The 23,099-nt window shown below is 42.0% G+C and overlaps 1 protein-coding gene across 1 annotated transcript in view; it reads right to left on the reverse strand.

Annotated features, from left to right (window-relative positions):
- BARX2 (BARX homeobox 2) overlaps window positions 1-23,093 on the reverse strand; it is a 33,682-nt gene extending 10,589 nt beyond the window's left edge. Inside the window, exon 1 of the mRNA XM_057373531.1 lies at window positions 22,902-23,093. Coding sequence (XP_057229514.1) covers window positions 22,902-23,013 — 112 coding nt within the window. The 5' untranslated portion in view covers window positions 23,014-23,093. The remainder of the gene's footprint in view (window positions 1-22,901) is intronic.
- Between the last annotated feature and the right edge of the window lie 6 nt (window positions 23,094-23,099).

The raw sequence follows: 23,099 nt of genomic DNA on the forward strand, positions 1-23,099 counted from the left end.
GCTGTGTTCCTCTGCTGAGCTTCCTCAGGCAGCACATGGACCTGCAGCACTCTCTTGTCCACTAGAAACCCCACTGAAGGCAGGAATGCAATTCTTGCACTCAGGCTAGACCTTAACCCATTTATTTTTGGTTTCATTGGATTTAAACCTTCTCTGTCCCACCTAWACCAGGCTCAGGCACTTGAGAAGTTCCCCACACATGGGAGASCCTTACTGACTATTAGAAGGCATCAGGTTCTTCCCAAGACCGATGCTGTACTGCACCAAGCACCCTGATAAGGACATAAAGGCGAAAGGAAAAGGAAGAACAACAACAGGCTGTGCATATACCAGAAAAATTCACATCCTCTCAGGAACACATGTTTAGGAAAGGGTTGAGAGGAATTGCCAGATCTCCCAACTTCCTTGATCCAACCCTTTCCAAGGTGCCTGGCCCAGCAGAGCTCTGTCATGRACACTTGAATCCCAATTATAAAAAATGACCTGGGTGACGTTTCTGCTACGCAGCATGGTGGGAAAAGATCCCTTTGCTATCTCCAGAGCAGGAGCAACAGACCCATGCCAGGGGATGCTGCACCTGAGCCAATTCTGGCCTGGGCACAGGTGRGTAATGAGGCTGTGATCACTGTGCTGACAGCCTGGCACTCGCCAGCTCTGAGTGTGAGTGGGGGATCTGCAGCCCTTGGCACATGCTGGCACAGATGGTCCTGCACAAGTCCAGGCACAGCAACGAGGACTCCCTAAGCTGTCCCTGAGCAAAGCAACTGAACCCAGAGTGGGTACCTAAGTATGGGATTAGGTGCTTTTAGCACTCCTCTCACACAAAGCTTGGCCAGAGAGGTGGTGACAGTTAATTTAGCAAAAATCTTTAGTATCAGCCCGTTCAAACATTGATTCTCTTCTCATCCTTTCCAGCCTTTCTGTAAGACAGCCCTCAYATATGCTTACCTCTTTAAGTATTGGAATTAGATTTAGATTTCCTCTTTAGATTTCCTATACCTCTTTTARTATTGGAATACCTGGAAAACCTGCAGACAATCCTCTGAGCCTTTGCAAGTGCCATAGCTCAGTTCCATAAGCAGATTTTTCTGTGACTATTACATATTAAATGGGAAATCTGGAACTGGGAGTGCTTGAAAACACTCTCTGTTGACMTTCTTCATCTCCAGCACCTCAAAGCTCAGTGGCAGAATTAGCCATGTTTTGGGAGAGCAGAATTGCCTTTGGTTTTGTTTCTTTTTCTGCTTGYTCTCTTTCTGTGGTTACACGTGGAAATCAGTTGTAGCTAAGCTRGAGTTAGAGTCTCTGCACAAGAGCAGAGGTGAAGGGCACTTTGGGACATTTTGAAAGCTTCCAAAAATAGTCTCMAGACTCAGCCCAAACACACAGAGACAAAATTTCCATAAGAATAGTGTCACAGGAAAGCAGAGCAATCAACTCTGAAATCTTAAGTGCAGAGCTGGAAYACAAGCAGACACTGCTGGTACTCCAAAATAGCACCGGTGAGGCTCCTTGGAGTAAAGTTTAACTGTTCCTCAGCCAAGACTGCAGGTACATTCACACCAGATTATTTTGCCACTTCAGTGAACCTTATTAATCTGACAAGATCCACAAGTCTTGCAAACATTAAACGCAACTCAGCAACACAGCAAAAAGTGTAGCAAATGGCTTCTCTTCATTGTGGAGAAATCCAGACCTACTGATGTCCATGGCAAAATGCCCTCCAGCTTCAGTGGAGCCAGGATCTCACCCACATGTGCCCACAAAAAGAAAAAAAACCAAAAAACAACAACAAAAAAAACCAAACAAAAAAAAACCCCAAAAATAAAAAACAAAACAAAAAAGGAAATTAGTGCAGCTAATTTCAGCACAGCTAAAATGATCCTTTTTTGAAGTATTCTGACTGAAGGCCGGTTCTTCAGGAGTCTACACCTCTGTRTAAACCAAGTGGGAATGGGAGAAAAAAGTGGCATATCAACTAATGGCAATTTTTGACCTCAGATTTTCAGGTAGAAGAAAATTTGGGCTCACCTAGGAGTTATGTTTAACTTTCCCTAAAAGAATAGTCCCTTTTCTCTTCCATCACTTTTTTGAGGGGAGCAGGTTTTCAGCTAAATTGGTTGCAAACCAAAACACTGATTTGGTAGAGGTTGACTTATAAGATGCTCCTCCCCAAAGCATCTCCCACCCTACAACTCCCAGCACAACTCCCCAGGGATGGGCAGTTGTACAACTCCCTTCCCCGTGGTCTGGGGCACTTGGAGCTGTGGCTGAGTTCAGCCCAATTTCAAAGCCACAGAGGAAATTTCCCCACCTCTTGGAGCTGTAGGATCCAGGTTTTCTTTTTCAAGCCTGACCCCATTAGCAATTTATCAACACATTGCTGTATAACTTCTCCATAATAACAGCAATTAATAAGTTTGAACGATGCAAGGCATGCGTGCTTCAGGACTCCACAAAAAAAAACAACAGAAAAATAATTAATCCTTACTTAGTAATGACATTTCATGCACATATTGTGGGGTTTTCTATGTTTAAGGCCCTGTACACACAGCAAGTAATTGGCCTTAAACAGCTGAGAAGCCCRAGAGCCTCCCTGAGCAAGACCTGTCTCACTCCCTGTGCCACAGACAAATGTGGAACAGCCTGCCACAGAGCTGGATGTGGGGCAGTGATCCACATAAAAACACAATCCAAAACCCAGCTAGGGCATGGGTGTCTCCAGGGAAGCCAGATCCCTGGAGGATGGCACCAGGGATCTTCTGGCAGGACTGATGATCACCATTCTGACCAAGGGGCTTTGTTGAGGGCTCCGCAGGGAGGGAGGGAACAGGAATGCACCTTGAACGATAGCACTGGCTGTGCAGTCCTGGGGCTGCCACTGGGATATCCCGGGATAACAATGCTCTGCTGATGAATCTATTCCCAACTGTTGGAGAGACACAGGCCAGCACCACCTGGTGCTATAGGCTGCTGTCCCTGCACAYAGCAGCCTTTCTTCCAGGCTGTCAGTCAAGCAGGGGAGTGTGCCAGGACCTTGTCAGATCCTYAGTGAAGAGGAAAATTTATATATAAAGAAGATTTATTTTGTTTTAAAGAAGCATTTAAAGAATCTRTTTGGCCGGCACTCAAGAAATCCTTTGCAAATGCAGTGGCATGATGTGGCTTCATCAGCAGAGAGTGAATCACAACAGGCACCACTTCTGTACTTTGAATTATTCTGCTTCACGTACTCAAATGACAACCTGCCTTTTTGATGGGAGCCCCCCTTGCCTCAAAGCCACCCCCTCCAGCATGGCTCAGAGAGGTGCTGCTCATTGTCTGAGGCTACACAAAAGGGACTCTATCTGGGATTCCTTTCAATCCTACTCAGTGGGAAAGGGGGTGCTCTGAACACAAGCAGATCTGCCCTAATATCTATCAGATATATGGGCCCAAGGCCATCGTGACTGCAAACAGCTCCCAAGGGAAGGCAGGTTTGGAAGTGAATCTCCATTCCAGACCCTTACTGCTTGGACTCAAAGAAAGTTCTAAGCCCAGGCTGCATCTATCCCAGGGAAATAAACACCAGCACATCTCCATAAACAACAGCGCTCAGGCAGTGCCAGGAAGTTCCCAGGATACAATCCACCAGATCCCTGCCCAGATCTACACCAAGGGACACTTTGGCTCCACCAAGGCAGCTTCAGCTTGAAACTCTTTCTTGAACTGAGTCACATTAAATACTTGAGCCAAGAGTTCTCTCCATCACTGAGGAGAAGGCTCAGCACTAGAGCTCATCACCTGCTGGACCCAGACTTCACAAGTGGAGCAGCCAGAGGATGAGATGATGGAAGAGCTCTGAGGACTGGATTTACTGGAAGTTTCTGCTCCTGGCCATTGGGGATGGAGGAGGAACATGGCACCGAGGTGACAAAACTCTCAGGGTGAATCAGCTTAAGTTCAACGAATTGCCAATGATAGACATGAGCAAACATCATGGGACACYGGGGAGAGGCCAAACCCAGTCCTCTGTCCAGATGGTGTCACTGGTCAAGGAGGAAGATTTTGACTTTGATGGAGAAACATATTGTCTGAGCTGAGAGAGTGGAGTTTGATAGGAGGGTAAGTCCTGTCCTGCACTCTGCTCTGCTCCCTGTGCATCTCTCCCTGGCCACTGCCCAAGCCTCGAGTCTRCACAGGTCTTGGGCTGACACTTTATGGCCATTCTATATCCTCACACATCTGACAAATGATTCTGCCTTTTCTCAGGACTTTGCAGTTTCTGTCCAAGTTCAAATGCACAATGCCATGTGTGCATAAATCAATCAGTCCCTCACTTCCTGCTCTGTTAATTATTATCACAACATCCATAAGCAAACACCAGTCTGGGCCAGCTGACTGGCTGTGCACACAAAAGCACTCTTCAGGTTTCTCAAGCCCACCCTTGTGTGAGCTSCAGCAGAAAGCTGGCCATAAATATCACTACCTCTTCCTGCCCTGAGCCTCTAAAACAYGCTGCTGAGTGACACATGGGAAGAAAGAGAGTGCAATTGTTTCTCAACACCAGACTGTGTAAATTTTGCCTGATGGATCTTTTAGAAAACASTTTTTCCTGCTTAGGAGAATAGTGGATCAGTGTTTAGAACACACAGACATCCCCCTCTTTTCCTCCTCACTGAAATGAAAGGGGAACTTCAGCAAGTACCAGTGTTAACCTGAAAGGGACCTGTCACATCTTGGCAAAGCCTCTGCCTCTTGTAGCTGTGGCTTATCATCTCAAGGGCTGCTTTATTAATAATTTTGCCCCCATCAGGACACATTTAGCAGAGAGCTTGGTTTCTCTGTGCTGCATATATGATTCTTTGATCTTGCATCTGCCCTAACACAGAGAAAACCCATCTCTGTTTCCTCTATGGACAGAAATAAACTCTGTGGACGATTTGGCTGAACAGCTGCACAAACAATGCAATTTAGAAGGATGCACATGATACACGAGCAGGTTTTGTTCACAGCCTGCGTGTCCTTTGTGGCTGCCAATTAGATCAGTGGTCTTAACCCAGCTCTGGTGGCTGGGGTAGGGAGGAGGGGCACGCACAGGGAACAAAGCTGAACATAATGCACATCCCAGCCTTATTCCATGGAGCTGAAACCCTGTCAACAGAATCTGGAGCACCCTGGAATAGGATTTCCTCCAAATTGGAACTTTTGTTTGACTAATCTGACTCTGTCACAGCTTCCAGGAGCTCAGGGCATGGCTATTTTTATCCCCTTCACATCAAATAATAGCACACTCATGTCACCATCACAGATCCAATCTTAACCAAAAGAGAAYGAATCAAGAACAGCTAAGCTTTCAYTCTTTRGATGGGKTAAAATACACAGCTGGACATCCAGGTTRCAGAAACTTTTMATTGCCAACYATTCTGGGACATAAAAATCAGTGCWGGSAACTTCAATCCCAGAGCAGCTGCCTTGACTCCAGGACTCTCTGTGTTATAGAAAGTCAGTCATGAGCTGAAGATGCTGCAAGGATGCTCAGTCATGACTCCATCTCCACCTCTGGCTGCAGCCATGAGCTGCCATATGGACACAGGGAGCTCCCACCAGTTACAGCCAGTTCCAACCCAGTCTCCCAAAACTGATTGATGGCAGCCCAGACCCAATGTGTTCATTCCAGGGTTGGTGGTGCATTGGGGCTTTCCAGCTGAAACACAAAGAGAGTTTCACTCTTACAGAAATTCATCTAATCTCAAAAAAACAAGCTGAAAAATGTCTCAAGGATGGGCAGTCCCCAAATGGMCACACCCAGAATAAGCAGTTCCATGAGAAAAATGTCAGCCTCGGAGTTGCAAAGTGCTTTGGAGGCAAGAAACCAGGTGTTCCAGAAAAGAGATGAGAAAGTTTTCCCAGACACCAGACTGTCCATATCACAGCCCTGACAGAAGGATGAGCCAGAAATTCCAGCTGGTGAGTTCTAGCTGTCCTGACCTCCTCTTGCTCAGAACAGCYGAACCTGTCCCATCCCTGGAAGTGTCCAAAGCCAGGCTGGAGAGRGCTTGGAGGACCCTGCCCATGGCTGGAACTGGATGAGACTCCAACACAAACCATTCTGGAATTCCATGATCTCCAAATGCAAGCCATCGCTCATGTCTAACTTTAGTCTGTGATTTTTTTTCTGTTCTGATAGGAAGTCAGAAAAGGAGACAGTGTTCTCACATCTCCAGACAAATTTAGGTTAGGCTTTGGGTGGAGATAAGGCCCTAATTAATGATAATGGGTGGAATTAGGTTTCTACATTTTTTCAAATTCAGCCTTGATTGTGAATTAATGCCCTAAGTAATGTTAGAAAGACAACTGCTCCAAACAGCTCCAATCCAGAACTACAAACATGCCCCTGGAAATGCTCTGATTAAGGGATCCAGGTGTGAAGTTTAGGAATCCAGGTGGAAAACCCTCCCTCAATCTAAGATTTGGAGTCAAAGCTTTGGTTAGCACCCACCACTGGTTTCATCACCATGGATTCTCCTCCTTCCTCCAGCCTGTCAGTGGGGAATGTGGCATTGTTGTGTTCCACAGGGCTGTTGGGGCTTCATCATTGCCTTCCAGTGCCAGTTATAAAAGTCAATAAGTGAAAAACAGCATAGCCCTTTCTTCCCTTCACACATGGGCAGGTGTGCAATTCCTACTAGCCCTAGAAACAGCTCTGAGCTGAGGTAATATTATATATTGTCACATTCCCACCAACTTTGTCCCATAAAGCTCAAAACCCCCAATGTTCTGTTCACTTAGGTGTAGATTTTGGGGAAAGAAGACCTCAGGCACAGTATTTCAGTCTTTGGCACTTCCTTAATGTTCAATCTCAGCCAAATCCCTGAATCCCACTGGATTTTTCTGTTTTTCCCCACATGCAAAATGAGGGAGATAACACCAGCCACACCAGCTGTATGGCCTGGAAAAGATTTCAGAGGMCATTGCCCATTAGTAGATTGTATGAGCACTGTGTTGAGAACTCTCTTTTGTGTCATACAGTTACGAAATTGCTTAATGTGCCATTAATATATATGTTAATTCTGAAGCAATGCTTGTGTCCCGTTCTTGCGCAAACAGCAAAGTTTCCATGGGAATTCCTCCAGTAACAGGCACAGATGCAGCGTGTRGCTTTTCCAACAAAAATAGCCTTTTCCAGCTCATTTTTTTTTAAAGCTCTCCTCACCCAAGAAAGACCTTCTGCCCAAGATCAGCCGCGGCTGCTAATTTGAACATGATGCTGATCTAAATAATTCTGCAGGGAATATTTTATGTATCTCCCAAATCTCACCACTACCAGATTCTGATTTGGCACTGCTGGGATGAAACTCRTCTGGGATTTGGCATTTCCACACACAAACAGACAAAATCTTTACATTGACAGAGCTTTCATTAAGCTCTGAAATCGGGGCTCTATCACCCCTGGAATGTTATTAAGCTGTCCAGAGAATTTAGGCAATTATTGGCATTTACTGCTCTATGATGAAAACACCCAACACTGCTGATCCTTCACGTCATCTGGTTTGCTCTGCTCAGCAGTGGTGGGACAGTTTAGAGGGAGCTTTTAAATTCTGAGAGCCAAAATAGCMTTTAATTCACGTTTGGTGAACCACATATGAAAACCTGTTTCAACTTTAAAATTTTTTTAAACATCCTACTCATCTTTTCCTCTCTGTTTAAGTRTTGATGCCATGCCCACAGCTGTCCCTGTTTCCAACCCAGGAGATCTGCTGGGAAGGAAATCCAAGGACTTTCAGTTTATGCAGAGCTTTCGAAAGATTTGCTTGGAGACACTGCAACCCATTTCACAGCCTTGAAACAGATTTTCTCCAATTAATTAAAAAGTGCTTTTAAAAGTCTTTTTTCTCCTTTCTTTAAACCATTCTACAGAATTTAAAACCTTGACATTAGATGGATGCAATGTTGCATCCATATAGATATAAATACGTAGATTGTTTATAAAAAGATGAGTTCTGAGTCTACTCTGYATTCCAACCACCACCTCCTTTACACATACAAAATGACAAAGTGGAGGGAAAAGTGCAAGTGAAACTGCAACAAAATCAGAAACTTACAATCTGATACAAGAATTGGCTCAGATGACTAAAGATTTCCAATTATTTTAGTCCTTTATTAAAAATAAATAAAGAAAACAAATTTAAGGCACTTGAATAGCTTGCCCCTTCCAAATGCATAAAGTTTCAGAATAACACATTCCTACTTGTTTCCAATTTGGAGGCAACAAAGTAAGAATCTTGAAAGGAAAAGAAAAATCCAGTATGGAAAGGTAATTTTGCAAGTTGTCTTCTCACACATTAAAAAGAGGCAAGGAAAAGGCACCATTTTAATTATTTTCCCCTCTCTGTGGGTCACCTTTCATTAAATTGTTGAGAATGAAACGCACTCCCACCAGGATGTTAACATCTCATTTCCAGTGCTGCTGGGGTGAGGAGCCYGAATAAAAATAAATGGCTTCTCCAATGAGACACATCATCCATCGTCAGCATGTAAAACACAGTCATTAATCACAGCACAACCTGCTTATTATGGGCATTCAAGCACTGGCAATATAAATGCTTATAAAACAGGGGCTCCTTTCATAATTCCCTGCCCTTGTCTCTCAATAGTTTAGAGGATTAACCCTTTTACAGCGAGGGATGGGCAAACAGGTTTTGCCTAATTCCAAACCAGCCTGACATCATGAGTTCAAAAGTTCGACTTGAACTTGAACGTTCTCAGGTGCAGTTTGTGCTGAGGGGACAAAAAGCTCARGGGGAGATCAGGGAAGGAAGACAGTGAAAAAGCCAATAGAATAACCCTACAGGGCATGGACTGAACTTAAAAATCCMGTAAGAGCCAAAGGATGGATAAAAATTGATGGTGAAAGAGTTGCACCTGAAACTTTTGCAAAGTAATAACCATGGTTTTGTCTTAACAYCTGTCTTAAAGTGATTTGTGGGAAMATATCTTCTCTCCTACAAACTTCCCTCTGCYAGGAAAAAACAGCAGGATTTTATTTGTACTTAATTAATCCTCATGAAGAGCACAGTTACACACGCACAGTTAAACATACACAGCCCTCCTGACCATAGAACTTTGGGCTTCTCTTTCTTAGCAAAGGATTTTAAAAGACTTGGCASAGGTGTGTAATGAACTGCCATTTTGCTTTAGGAAATGGGAAGGATGAGGAATTCAGCTGGCTCCATTGTCATATATGAAGCCAAGGGCAAACCAAGCAGGGATGGCCCAAGCATCAAGYGCTGCCTGCAAAGCTCTCAGCTCTTCCCTGTGCTCCACAAAACCACAGCTCCACTCACTTATCCCTGCTCCCAACACCGTGTGTCCTAAGCTGCCAGATAAATCAATGCTCAGCAGAAAATAGWCATTTATTTGCAGTCTGATGTAATTCTTTTTTTTTTTTTCTACACACTCAAAACTTCTATTGACTTCAAGGAGAAAATATGTGGGGACAGAAGGAAAATTAAGAGGTACTGAGAAAAGCAGTGTTTGGACATCATATGCAGTAGGCAAAACCACCTAAGCCTCACTATTTACTGATAGTTGTAACAAGTGAGACACTTGAATGAAGAAAATTCTTGTGGAGGTGTGTATTTGAATTTTCTCCTGAGATGTAAACTGGCCCCAGGTTAACCAGAGTCAGTAATTTGGCAAACACTTGAGTTTGTCTTCAACTGGACAAATATTTCCAATGTTGGTATCAATTACTTGAGGTAAATGACCCATGACTGGCTTTGGGGAAAACAAACATTTTGAGAGGACAAATTAATAGTCCACCACATTTTAAATTACACTAAAGCGTCCCACCAGGCACTGGAAATGAACACTTAACTTTCTTCTGGGYGAATTTTTCATTTAATTAACAAAGCAGCAATGGGTGGTGGCAGCAATTCCATTATAATTTACTCCATGTGAAAGAAATACTGAGTGAATACTTYATAGCCATTACTGGTTCAGAGTAAAGTGGGATATGTTGCAGCAAATCATCAGCAAGGAGCTAAAATTTAAAAAAAATATCCTGAGTTAAAAGGGACTCACAAGGATCATCAAATTCTTCTCCTGGCCCTGCACAGGGCAATATCACATCTGAGCTATGCAGAAATTCAGCATTGTCTCTACTTCCTAGAAGCAGAAGACATACCAGTTTTCCCAAGGTATTTCCTCCAAAGGAAAGGTTTTCTTCARCCAAAGTTACCATCAAGACACTGTGATGAATGAAAGAGCTCTCAGTATCCTTCMCTGCCAACAGGATTTTTCTATCCTGTAATTTACTGCAGGAAAGCACCAGTTTTATTTGGTGGGTGGAAGYTCAGAGATAAAAACCACCAGCAGGTGTGAGCTTTATTCCTGGGTTTGCTTTCTCAAAGGCAGCCCCAAAGCTGAGCTGAGTGTAAGTTTTTAAGTCAAAACCCCTCATGCCAAGGCTGTGCTGAGCAATGTGTGTGAGGAGGGAACAGCAACGCGCGGGTTTTAAAAAGCTGTCAACTGATTTTAATGTGTTTTTACAAGCTGTGCCATGACTAATTGCATTGATATTGGAAAGGGGGAAATAAGGCCTGGATCACAGAAATCAGCCTTTTCAGACTTACTAAAGTCACAGAGTCACCAGTTGCTATCGAAGTGTCTCATTGCTCTCATGGCAGTGGTTTTGCTCAGTGACGGGGAAGAAAAGGGACACTATTTTTCCTAGGTTGAGTCTGTGCCCCAGAAGTCCTCTACTAATGTTTATCATGGTTCTGTCCCTTTTTCCTGATTAAAGCTGCTAGATGAGTATATTTTTTCTCCTTCTCCAAAGGCCAAATTTCTATTTCATAGTTGCCATCTCTGTAGAATGTGACAGTGGAAGCTATTAATTGATCCTGCTATTAATAGAAAACATGGAAAACAGAAAGGTCAAAACAATTACCAAAACTGTGACAGCAYAAAAGAAAAGGAAACGATTTGCCAAACGGAGTTTTCCAGACCAAACCCCAGTCCATGGAGCCAGGACACAGCAAAAAGACACTCCAGCACTCCAGGGCCAGCTGGGCACGCAGTCAAATCCATCTTTTCCATTCCCACCTGAGTCCAGCATCTCCATCCTCCACAAAGAACCTCTCACAGAGCCAAAGCAATGCCATGCCATTAAAACCAGAATCAGGCCCTATCTTTCATTTTAGCACAAGTACTACCAAGACADAAACCAAGCCAGACTGATCCCAGACCGGCAGAAGCTCTTTCAGCACTTGGCACGGACTGGGAGATCGTTGTGCAGAGTCTAATTTAGTTCAKCCAGAGATGGGAATAATCCCAGTGAACAGACATTCCCTGCTGCCTGCACAGCTCACCATATCCCCAATTTTGATGGGATGGCACCTGGGATGTGGAGCTCTGACCCCCCAAGGCAGTCAGACAAATGCAAGCCAGGAAACCCTAAATCTGCAACTCCGAGCTGCTCCCTGGCTCTGCTGAAAGGTGATCAGGGAGGAAAAAACTGAGTTCAAAAGGAAAATAATCAATCCAGAATGTATAAAAAATACATAAATTGTCTTAAAGAAAGTCTGTGAATCACAATGTAAAAAATAACCACAATGTAAAAGATAATCTGCCCAATTTTGTGGCAACACCACCATACTTCAATGTATTTATAAATCCACTTTTTTTATCATGTAGATTATTTACTTTTAAACATTATTTTTGGATGCTGTACTTTGTTCAGCTGAGAAACAGATGAATACCCATAAACATTCCAGTTTTGGGATTAGCTCATGTAAAAGTTTCATTAATTTATGAGCTGATACTTACACAAGTAAGCTCTCTAAATCTTGACAATTAAATGCAACAGAAGTGGGATTTCTACAATCTCCTTTCAGTCATCTTTGCTRCCTCTTCTGATGCAATCTATGATGGACAGATCCATCCACAGTATCAATGGCTGTGACATCTTTTCACAACAGACAGGTGTTCTGGGGATTAGGCACTGACCAAAGAGGTCTCTGTGTCACAGCCACAAGAAAAAGGCTTTCAATAGGGCTGGACAAACAAAACCAAATCAGTCAGGATTTCATAAATGCTTTTGTTTTAATGTAATTTAAGTGCTGAACTACCTTACAGTAATGTGCTTTAAAATGTTTACAGTTAAGGCATAATTGAATTTGACTCATTTTGGCCCTGATCCAGCTACGATTTAATTGACTTCAGTGGGAGTTGGACTGGGCTCTAARTAGTTTTAGCTAAAATAATCCATCAATTTTTCCTCACCCACTCCATCAAACTCCTTCCTATCATTTATGATTGCCCCGTAATTTACTGCAACAAGGTGAAACCAACCCTTTTAACTTCTGGCACAGCTTCCTGACCCTCGGTGGAGAATTTCACCATATGCAGCCACCTAAACCAGCCCTTTTAAAGGAAAGCCAAGAGCACAACACAGCTGAGCCCCAAACTGCCTGGTACCATCCACAGAAACATCCAAATATCAGCTCCTTCACTTCTTAGTCACCACAGGAACAAAATGAACTGTTAGCAAAGCTGTCAAGAGGAGGCTTGGAACAAAACAGGCAGAAGGGTGAAATGAAATGTATTCACACTTACTTGCAAATTGGTTTTTTTTGTCGAAAAAAAACCCCATTAGCTTCAGACTTCTCACAATTTCATTGTATCAGTGATTACGTTACTCATTTCTATTTCTGGGGCACTTTTCATATTTTTCCTCTTTGAGCTACAGGAATAAACACCATGCAGAGCACTAGGCCTTCCATAAGGCATATCATGTTATGTGCGACACCCAAGGAGATGTTTTCCGTAATAAAGTACCACCACTGCTAATTTTACTTCAAAGATGACAGGTTAACATGTCATTGAATATCCTGTTTAAGTAACCACAAACATATCACGCACATATCTCTGTCTTCTAAAATAAAAGGAGATGTTTTTATTAAAGCTTCAACCCTTTTGTGCTTACATAACAGAGCTCTGGTTTTTAATGGATCAACGTAGGCAGATCTACACTGGATGTGGCAATAGGCACCTGCACACTCAAAGCTACAGGAACTTGTTGCTTCAACATTAGTTCTCAAGMTGTCTATTAAAATTTTAATTCAAATGAAATTCAACCTCTGTAAGGTGAAATTCCAGTTAAAAAAAAACAAAACAAAACAAAACTGCCCTGGCAGGAAAAGTAGCCATTAACTGCTCTGTGAGTTGCAAAATAATCATTAAAAGATATATCCAAAGGCAAATAGTGGCTGAGTGTTTAAACATGACTTAGTGACTACATGGAAAACTCCCTTATTCTGATGAAAATGCACAAAATTACTAGTAAGATTATCTAAAATACAGGGCAAATAGAAATACTTCCAATTAAATCCCTTCTCTGCATGAGTAGTCCTGTTCGAGTCAGACAATAGACATTAATAAAAACCACTGACATGTCAAAAAATTTACAAGACAAGACCTGAACATACACATCCAAACACATTTTAGGGTCACTGAAAGGTTGTTGCTTGGAGAAAAAGATCATATATTTGCAAATTTTCTGTCATCACATCTCCAAAGSGAATTGTAATTTTGTGGTATAGGAAGTTCTGGAAAATTGTTTCCTTTCATTATAAAGAAAAAAAAGTGTGATTTTTTTAAAACAGAAGAATGAAAAAGAAAGCAGATTTGTCAGTTAAGGTTCTTCCAGGTTCTGTGTTTTAGACAGAGCTTAAATATTCTGGATGTTCTACCTGCAGTCTAAAGGTTTTGAATATCTGTGCAGGGGTCAATTTTTGGGAAGAAGGGAATTTTTTTTTTAAAGACTGTTCTTCATCCTTCTCTTTACTTACTTAAATGGATCTCAGTTGTTCCCAAACACCTGAAATACCTGCAGCTGGCAACTGGGTGTTGTTCTGAGCTGTGGTCTGGCCAAGAATGGGTCAAAATGTGAAGGTCCACAAGAGAAAAAGGGAAAATACTGGAAAATGGAAAATATTAACTACTACTGTGTTAACCAGATCTTAACACCAAATCTCTATATTTTTAAAGACATCATTAAAAGGTAACTTTGGGAATTCTGGGCTAGAAACCTCTCAGCTAAATTCTCCCACAATCCCAGGAACTCAAAAAATAATGGATAACATCAGGCTTCTACTGCTCAGCTCCCATTAGCTTGTCTTTGTGATCAATCCTATTCTATTACAGACTTTACACAGATACAGCTGAGATCACAAAACAGATCCCAAATTTTCCAAGGAACTGTCATTTCCCAGCAAGTGAAGCTCTTGTTTACATGTCCTGGTTCTGCAATCCAGCTGGAGCATTTCTTACATAGAAATGGCTGAAACTATTTGGTTGCAACTTTCTCCTCATGAGAAAGAAAAATAGAAAATTTTGCAATACTGAAAGTAACTTCATTGCTTTGCCAAATGTCTCATAAAAAGCAAAGTGCTATAAAGTTTTGCTTCAGCCTTTGGAAGGTAAGTTTTCAGTATTTTATTYCTGACTGAGTAATTTCTCTGATCTGATTTTATGCAAACACACACTTTTTAAACCTCTCCCTTGCCAAGCTAAATTTATAACRTTTGGCTTTGCTCTGAACTGAAAAGGACACATAATTTTTATTTCTTCAATCTACCAACAACCCAAAACATCCATTTTTCTGAATTCTATTTTCACTTGGCTGTGATGAAATTTTGTACAAGGCCTACAAAGCCCCAGTTTCCAGCGGCTCCAAGCAGCGCCACMGTCACCTCGAACATTGGCCAAGTTMTCAAGGGCTGAGCAGAAGAAACAGMTCAGCAGAATCAAGCAATTAAATCATCTGAGCAACCTTTCTCAGAGCAGARCCTTTCTCCAGCCCAGCAGTGGATTTAGAAACAACTCSAGCCGCTGTATTGAGCAAGAACCTCCAGTTCCTGACGTGCAGATCAGTTCCAGCTCTGCCATCCATTGTGTGCATTCCATGCAAATCTTCCTTTCCCACAGGCCTGCACTGGGGGCAGGGAAGTGACTTTTGGAAAGGCACAGATTTCATTCCATCACCCAAATCYGCTCCCAGCACTCCTATCAGCAGAAAATCCTTCCCAAAGGTGGATCAGCGCTGCGATCCACACACTGCCAGGGCTGTGATCCAGGGAGCTGCCTGTCCCTGTGCTCAACWAAAGTAAACAGAAGGAAAAATAAAAATCTCCATAGTTACTCCCCGAGCCTGGAGGGGCGATGGGAGCTCCACACGACACATCAGCTCTAAACACTAAGTTCCTTTTCCTCACCTTCTCCAACAAGGATTTTAGCCCTTGTTCCTGCCCAGCTTGTCCTGAAGGCAGCAATGCTGGGGGTCATTGATTCTACAGGATGASATGGTCTTTTTCTGCATTTTGCAGCAGCAAATTAAATAGAAGTCCTCAAAATAATAATGGCACTARGTCTGCACTGCGGTCTCCACGAGCAGTGGCCAAATTGAGGACATTTTYACAAAACTGCTGCATTTAAACATACCTCACTTTGCAGATGGATTTAAACTGTGCTTCAGTGCCAGCCGTGAGGCTTTAAGAAAACGAGGCGTAGGTGTCAATTTTCCCAGTGGAATCCCACATTCATTAATGCCTCCCATTATAGCATTCCTCCACAATGCTTATTCATGCCCAACCACAACCACAACGCTGATTACTTGCCACAGGAGGTTATATTGCAATCACTGGGGTGTGATCTTCTGGTTTGTTCACTGTAGTTTTGCCTTTCATTAATTCCTTTTATTCACTATTAACAGTACTGATATAAGACAGCGAAAGTCAGTCCTGATTCCAGATATTTTAATATCTAGCACTGAAATTTCTTTAGAGCCAGATTTTTCTGCTCAGYCCAAGTGAGATCTGCTTTCAAATCCAGATTCAAATCCGGCTTTCCTTCTGAAATGCCACGTCTGGTACTGGATATAATCCAACAAAGATAATAAACAGAAACTTCTCCAGGTATCTATTTATCAACACCCAGCCCGTTATTATCCCCCATAGGCCACTTTTAAACATTTCTGAACTAGGTTTTCTGCTAGAGATATCTAAAAAACTTTTAAAACTCTTAAAACCCAAGGTAGCCACCCTGAAAAACACGAAACTATTTAAAATTAACTGTTGTGCTTAATCTCCAGCAGTTACAGAGGAATCCGCTTTCAGTCCATAGGTTTGTTTCCTTTATCTCGAGCCATAAAGTGCTCCTCATCTACAGACAGGCTTTTCCTTGTAGGGCTAAAGTGGACAGGGARTTATGGAGAGTTTGAGAAAAATCAGATTTGCCCAATGTTGTAGCTGAATAAATCCCTCTACAGAGCAGGGACACAGTCTGACAGCAAATCCTGACTGCTAAAGGTTTTCAGAGGAATGCTAAGAGAGGAGCGTAACTGTGACTGCACCTTCTGCCATCTCTGAACTATCTTATATCTATTAAAAATACTCAATATTTTCACTAATACTGAATCAAAGACATCTACAGAGGAAGCACTTTGTATTTCTTAAAATTAATAGAATTTCTCTCTAATTTTGCCTTTGCTTTTTGCTACTCAGCTATAGAATTCAAGTGATCTTTGTAAGTTAACCAAATAAATACAAGCGGTTTTGAAAGAACCTTTTCTTTTCTTCATATGTTTGCACAAATAATCAGCAAAAATCCCAAACAGCCTTGCAACAATGCAGATTTCCACACGGAGACAGTTTCAGCTTTGCAATTTAGGTTGGCACCTATTGTATAAACACACAGATTCATTTTGGCCTGCTTCCCTCAACATTTTGGGACCGAGGTTTTTCACGGACTCAGGAGCCATTTAAGACACGTAGATCTCCTCAGCACTCACTTCACACAGCTCAAGAGCAGACTCTTTCCAAGCCCTTGCTGTCGATGGGATGCCATTGCCATGTCCTGGGGGATGCCAATCCCAGCCCAGCCTCAGGAAATGCTGGACACGCTCAGGTCCRAGTGAACCCGGCAGAAGGTGCACCCACCACTCCCCATCAGCTTTATYCAGTAAACTTCAGCTGTCATGTTTCACACTGGAAACATGATGAATGGATGGCGTCTCATTTTTCCCCATGCTGGGACACACGCGTTACACGGATTCCCTTTTCCTTTTCCACAGTGTCCCCCAGGAATTCCGTAACAATTTCTGTTCACTTTAAAGGAAAAGGTTCGGCAAGGGTTTGAGGGAAAGAAATGGCTTCCACCCCAATTTTAAGTAATGTCCCACAGCAAAATCAGGCYTTGCCCACATCAAGACCTTTTGGAAGAGAATTTTAAAAATCTTGTTGAGAAGTTGCACGTAAAAACGGAACTATTTTAAGTCACAATAAATTTACTTTCTCACCATGGTTTCCTAAAAAGGCTGAGGAGACTGGGTGAGGACCAGAAGGACCAAAGCTCACACTTTATCACCCAAGCAGTAATTCCCCAACAGCCCCAGTTAGTGCAGGTACTGCTGAGTTTAATCCTGAAAATATAGTTTATATGAGGAAAATGACAGTTCAAAAGACTCCTTTGGAATAAGATCCCAATTTCATCCTAAGATAAAACAACAGAAGACAGACATGGAAATAGAAGAATTCAAGATGCAAACAATTCCATATTAGACACCTGCCTACATTAAAATCCGAATCACACAAATCCTGAAATGTCTCAAAATAAAAAATAAAAAAACCCAACAAACCCAAACAAAACTAAAAAATTCCAATCACCAAACAAAAAATCCCAATAATAATTTCAAGGGAGCAAATAATAATTACAATTATTAGTGTTCTTTACAGGAAACTTGTTGCACAGACCAGCAAGCAAAGTAGTAAATTTTCAAAAAAAACAGAACAAAAAAAAAAAAACAGGCAGAGAAGCTTAAGACTGCATTCAATACCCAAAGTTGCAGTGCTTTTAAATGTACATAGAGCAGTAGAATCCTCTTCAGCATAATTCTCCTAAAACAMGGGTAAATATTCTATAATTCAGTAGACAATTCTCTTAGAAAACAAGCAAGGCCACACTGATCCAAGGCAATTTRGATATTTTTGTCTTGGAGAACAACTAAAAAGAAATCAGCGCAACAATCCCTGAGATACGGACTAGTAAAAAACTTTGGCGTGGAATAGACATAAATTACCCTGCTGCTCATTAGGATTTAAATTATAAACCACTAAGATATATTCAAATTTGAGGGCTTTTTATGAGCCCTGGAATAAGGCCTGGTACAAATGAATACAYGGCACAGACAATTAACAATTTGTACTACCAACTTTGCTGAAATAACTRAACTCTGCAACTGAAGGCAACGTGATTATTTTTAACCCAGCCATCTCAATTCATTTGGAGTGTTTAAAAAGGCCATCCAAGAGAAATACTGTTGATTATTAATACACAATGTCACAAATTCCACCAAGACCAGGGATCGGACACAATTCCCCTCCACACCCCAGCCTGGTTTTCATTTTTAAACTATTGTAGTTCCTTTGATAAACAAGATTTTCTAATTTGACCCAGTAACATCGCACGCTGACAGAATCCTTTGATTCTTTATCATATCCAAAACTACCAACAAGGCAACTGGATTTTATATCTATCGCTAAATCAAGATTATAAAAAATACAGGAAACAAAACTAGAATTGAAACAGGCTCACCTATAAATGTTTTTAATTTAAAAATTAGATAAAGGCAATTTGGAAAGTGATTCCTATAAGCCTCTGCTCGGTCAAAAGGCAACTGTTAGCAATCACAGTAACAAACCAAGCAATAGAACAGTATCATTACTTACACAAATTAATTAGCTGTCACACAGTATGAAAAGCGCATAAAAATATAAATATAATGAAACAAGATAAATAGTATTTTCACTCAGTCATCACAGCCCAAAAGTCATAAATCAAAGTRGCATTAATCACCATCAGAAAAGATTTCTAGTTTTAAAAATTTTAATCATAATGGCTCCGTACCCGGATGAGCATTTCGTTACAGGTTTAATATTGGTTTAGCCTTGGGTTTTTGGCTTAATAAATACCATAACACATGTTCATATACCAAACTTTAAACTAATGATGGAGCCTTTTCACTGGGAATTGCAGTTTTCTTTAAAAAAAAACCAAAAACTGGGTTGTGGTTTATTCCAAGCTCTCTTCAGTGGAAATATCCCCAGAGACACTGGTGAGCTCTGCATTTGACCTCACAAAAGCTCCTCACAACTAAACGTCAATCTTTGACCTCAAGATTCCCGGGAAAATTCCCAAACACTTCTTCTACCTCTTTCTGCCTCTGCTTGACAAATCTGTTTTGTTCCAATTCAGCTGCGCTCAGTTAAATGTTCAGCAATTCATCAAAACGGAAAGGAAAACTCTTTTCCATTGGGTTACCAAAATTTTCCAATCTCTCTTCACTTAACCAGAGATGTTGTTAAACACACACGCTGCACACGTACAATGTCTTATGTCTTTCAGCTCCAAATAAATTATAAAGGCATATCAGCCTTCTCTGACTTCACCCAAGATGAAAGAAATATTAACTCTTTAGCTCATGAAAACGCCTACAAAACCTGATTCCTGCTTTGAGAAAAAGCCACTGAGGATATATTCAGCTGGAGTAACTCATTACTCATCTCTGTTCCAAACTCTCCCCAAGTCCCAGCTATGATGGTAGAGTAACAAAAATCTCTGTGGTTTAGGTTCAGACTAATTTTCTAAGATCATTAAGAGACTGAGTGCTCACTCTTTTCCTGATTAACTTCGGAGGTAAAGGAAATTCAGGCATTAACTTAAATGCCATACAATATTCCTACAGTGCTAACTTTCTGCAGCATTTAGCCCCCAAAATTTGGGAGGGGGATTTTTTGTTTATTTTCACTCTGTGTGTGCGTGTGGGTGGGTTTTAAAATTTTAGTTTAGTTTAGTGACAGATTTATACTGGGTATATTTCAAATTCTTTCACATCTTTTGTGGCATTGTTCATTTCTTAGTCAATAGTTTCCTTTCATAGCTTCAAAAAAAATTCCCATTGCCTATATATATAAGACTTTAATTGTGCCTATACACCTTAGAATCTGACAGTTTGGAAGTGTGGACTTTGGTGGCAGTTTTAATGGTTTTATTCCCAAAAGCAAATCTGTCTGTACTTCACAAGCACTGCAATTCCAGAAAGCTTAGTCCATCAGAGGCAGATATCCACAACCCAGCCTGACACACATACAGGCCACAGCTTGGGCTAGAAACACAACCTGGAGGGCAAATTCATTAAAGATCCCAGGCACAAAGAGAAATAAAGCTTTAATTGAAGAGTAACCACAAGAGACTCACTAACATCACTCTGAATYCACTGCTGAATCATACGAGGATTATTAATGATTATTTACTGAATATATTTTACTCTTGCAAAGACAATGCTGCAAAGACAATGCTTGTTATACTCGACCCAGAACTATGTATTTAAAAAATTTCTCTTTATTTTCCCATGGGAGGTGGTGAGAGTCAAACCAGCTGCTGGGAAGCATTTTGCTCATCCCAAATCCCGAGGATCTATTAGGTGACATTCAGACTGTATTTTTTTATGCCGAGGTAGTTGTACATGCCTCTGGACATTGATAATATCCAGTTTAATATTCCTTTTKGATGCTAAAGGGACTTTCTAATTCTTCCTCTTTCTGTACAGAAAGAGAGAAAAGCCTYTTTCCTTGTCCTGATGGATTGAGAACTGCTGGCAGAATCGTGCGCTCCGTGTGTCACTGCCACACACCAAACCCCTTCGGGACGTTTTGGCCAAGMGCTGAATTTCACTACGCAGTAGCGAGGGATCAGCTCCCAAATATTCCCTTGTCAGCAATATCTTGATTAACAAGAAGTTCTTATATAAAATATGTCAGCAATTAGTTAGGGAAGGCAAGGGACGTCACACACAAATCAGCTGGAAGAAATAAATGTTGATGGAGGATCACACTGTTCATGCAACTTCTTCCCAAAAGCTGGTCATCAKAGGTCTTAATTCTGATTCARTMTTCTAATCCCTCCCAGATCTTWAATAACTAGTATTTACAAAATAAATATTGAGGTTGGAGGAAGATTTATACTTTGACCAAGGATTTACTCTACTCATCAAACTCTTAGCATATCCTAACAGCAAGTTCCTAACAGCAAGTTTTCGGTCAGCAYAGCTCTGCTAAGAGCTGAAAAGATCCTTCTTATTTATATTCAGCAATAAAAAAACATAAACCTAAGCCAAAGTACAGGCCTGGAGTTTTCAAACACAACCTAATACAAATGCAAAATGAACTTTTTCCAGAAAAKATAAAGAAGGAAAGTAGAACTCTATAACCTTGAAATAGATATTATTTTTATTATTCTTTACAAATATTTTCCAATAGATCTTTTGAAAAATGCATTTTTAAGTTGCAGTTTCATAATCTCATTTCTCTTTACACATTATATGTCAACATTGGAAGTGCGGCCTTATGGGAAGAACAAAAATCTGGAAAACTGCCGGCTTCACCAGAAAAAGGGATTTAAAAAAAATTTTTTTTGCAAATCTGGAATGTATTTTAAGAATACTATTTTTACTTTTAATGTGGATTTTTAAATGCCCACATTAGACCAGTCTGCTTGTGAAATTTTATARTGCCCATGGTGAAGACCCAATTGCTCATTGTGTTGCCCGTGCAGGGCAGAGCCGCTTGTGTGAACTTATTTGTGGTGTCTGAAAAATCATCACAAGTATTTCCCTATCTTTGCTGTTAGAAATAACTTACATTCTTTCAAAGAAAAAGAGAATTTAGGGTAGAAAAACTGTGCCTCCATAGATTTTTTATTCCTTTTCACAATATTTCTATTAATTTCTTCGCACTCAGATGTAAAGAAAAAACCACTGGAGGTTTCAATGGGCACAAGCTGAAGGACAATTCCTACAGGACCTGGACTCCTATAGAGCTCCTTAACTCATTATATGAGCACAGGTTATGCATTGGCTCCAATGAATCCCCCACAGACAATGAGGCTGAACCCACCATTACACACTGCTAATAACTAAACCCTGCTAGTAACTAACTGACAGCTCTCGGTGTCTGCTAGTAACTAAACCCTGATAGTAACTTGTCGCTGTTGGCCAGACAGCCGACACAAAATAACAGGTACAAAGACACACATATACACACACAAAAAGTAACCCCTTTATACTGGGACAGGCCTCTTTTATCCACTTTAGTAACCAGCGCATACATTTATGTCACACATACATTGGTCAGTGAGGCTGTCACTTTCTACTCAACAGCATAGAATTGGTAGGTTTGCAAAAGCTACAGTGTTAGTAAWGTTTATAATTGTAAGCCACCTGCATTATCAATTCTATATTCCAATCTCTTTTTTTCAAGACAGCCAAGGACGCGGCGTTTTTCTCCCATGMAGGCTGTTAACACTCCCTACAGTAACTAACCGACAGCTCTCGGTGTCTGCTAGTAACTAACGCTGATCCCTGCGCTGGCAAACCCAGGGAGTAGGAGCCATCCCTCCTATGGGGATGGGTATGAAAGCCGGGCTTCGTTCGGGCAGGGTTTGGGGGATGCACTGGAAGATGCAGGAGCCGCTCGCTTGGGCAGGGTTTGGGGGATGCACTGGAAGATGCAGGAGCCGCTCGCTCGGGCAGGGTTTGGGGGATGCACTGGAAGATGCAGGAGCCGCTCGCTTGGGCAGGGTTTGGGGGGATGCACTGGAAGATGCAGGAGCTGCTCGTTCGGGCAGGGTTTGGGGGGATGCATCGGAAGATGCAGGAGCCGCTCGCTCGGGCGGGGTTTGGGGGGATGCACTGGAAGATGCAGGAGCCGCTCGCTTGGGCAGGGTTTGGGGGATGCACTGGAAGATGCAGGAGCCGCTCGCCCGAGCCCCCCTCGCTCCGCGCCCGCCGCAGTCGCGCTTACCGGCACAGGAGTGCAGCGGCTTGGGCCGGACCAGGAGCGACGGGCACACGGAGTACAGCGAAAGTTTCTCGAAGTAGTCGCAGGTCTCCTTGGAGAGGATCTCGTCGATCATGAAGGTCTTGTAGCGCCTCCTGCCTGCCTTGGGCCGGCCGGGCGCGGGCAGCCGGGCCGGGGGCTGCGGGCCGGGCTGGGGCGGGG

The sequence above is a fragment of the Malurus melanocephalus genome, unplaced genomic scaffold (genome assembly GCF_030028575.1).
Source record: "Malurus melanocephalus ecotype Western Australia unplaced genomic scaffold, MMel_1.1 scaffold_201, whole genome shotgun sequence".
NCBI classification, from domain to species: domain Eukaryota; kingdom Metazoa; phylum Chordata; class Aves; order Passeriformes; family Maluridae; genus Malurus; species Malurus melanocephalus.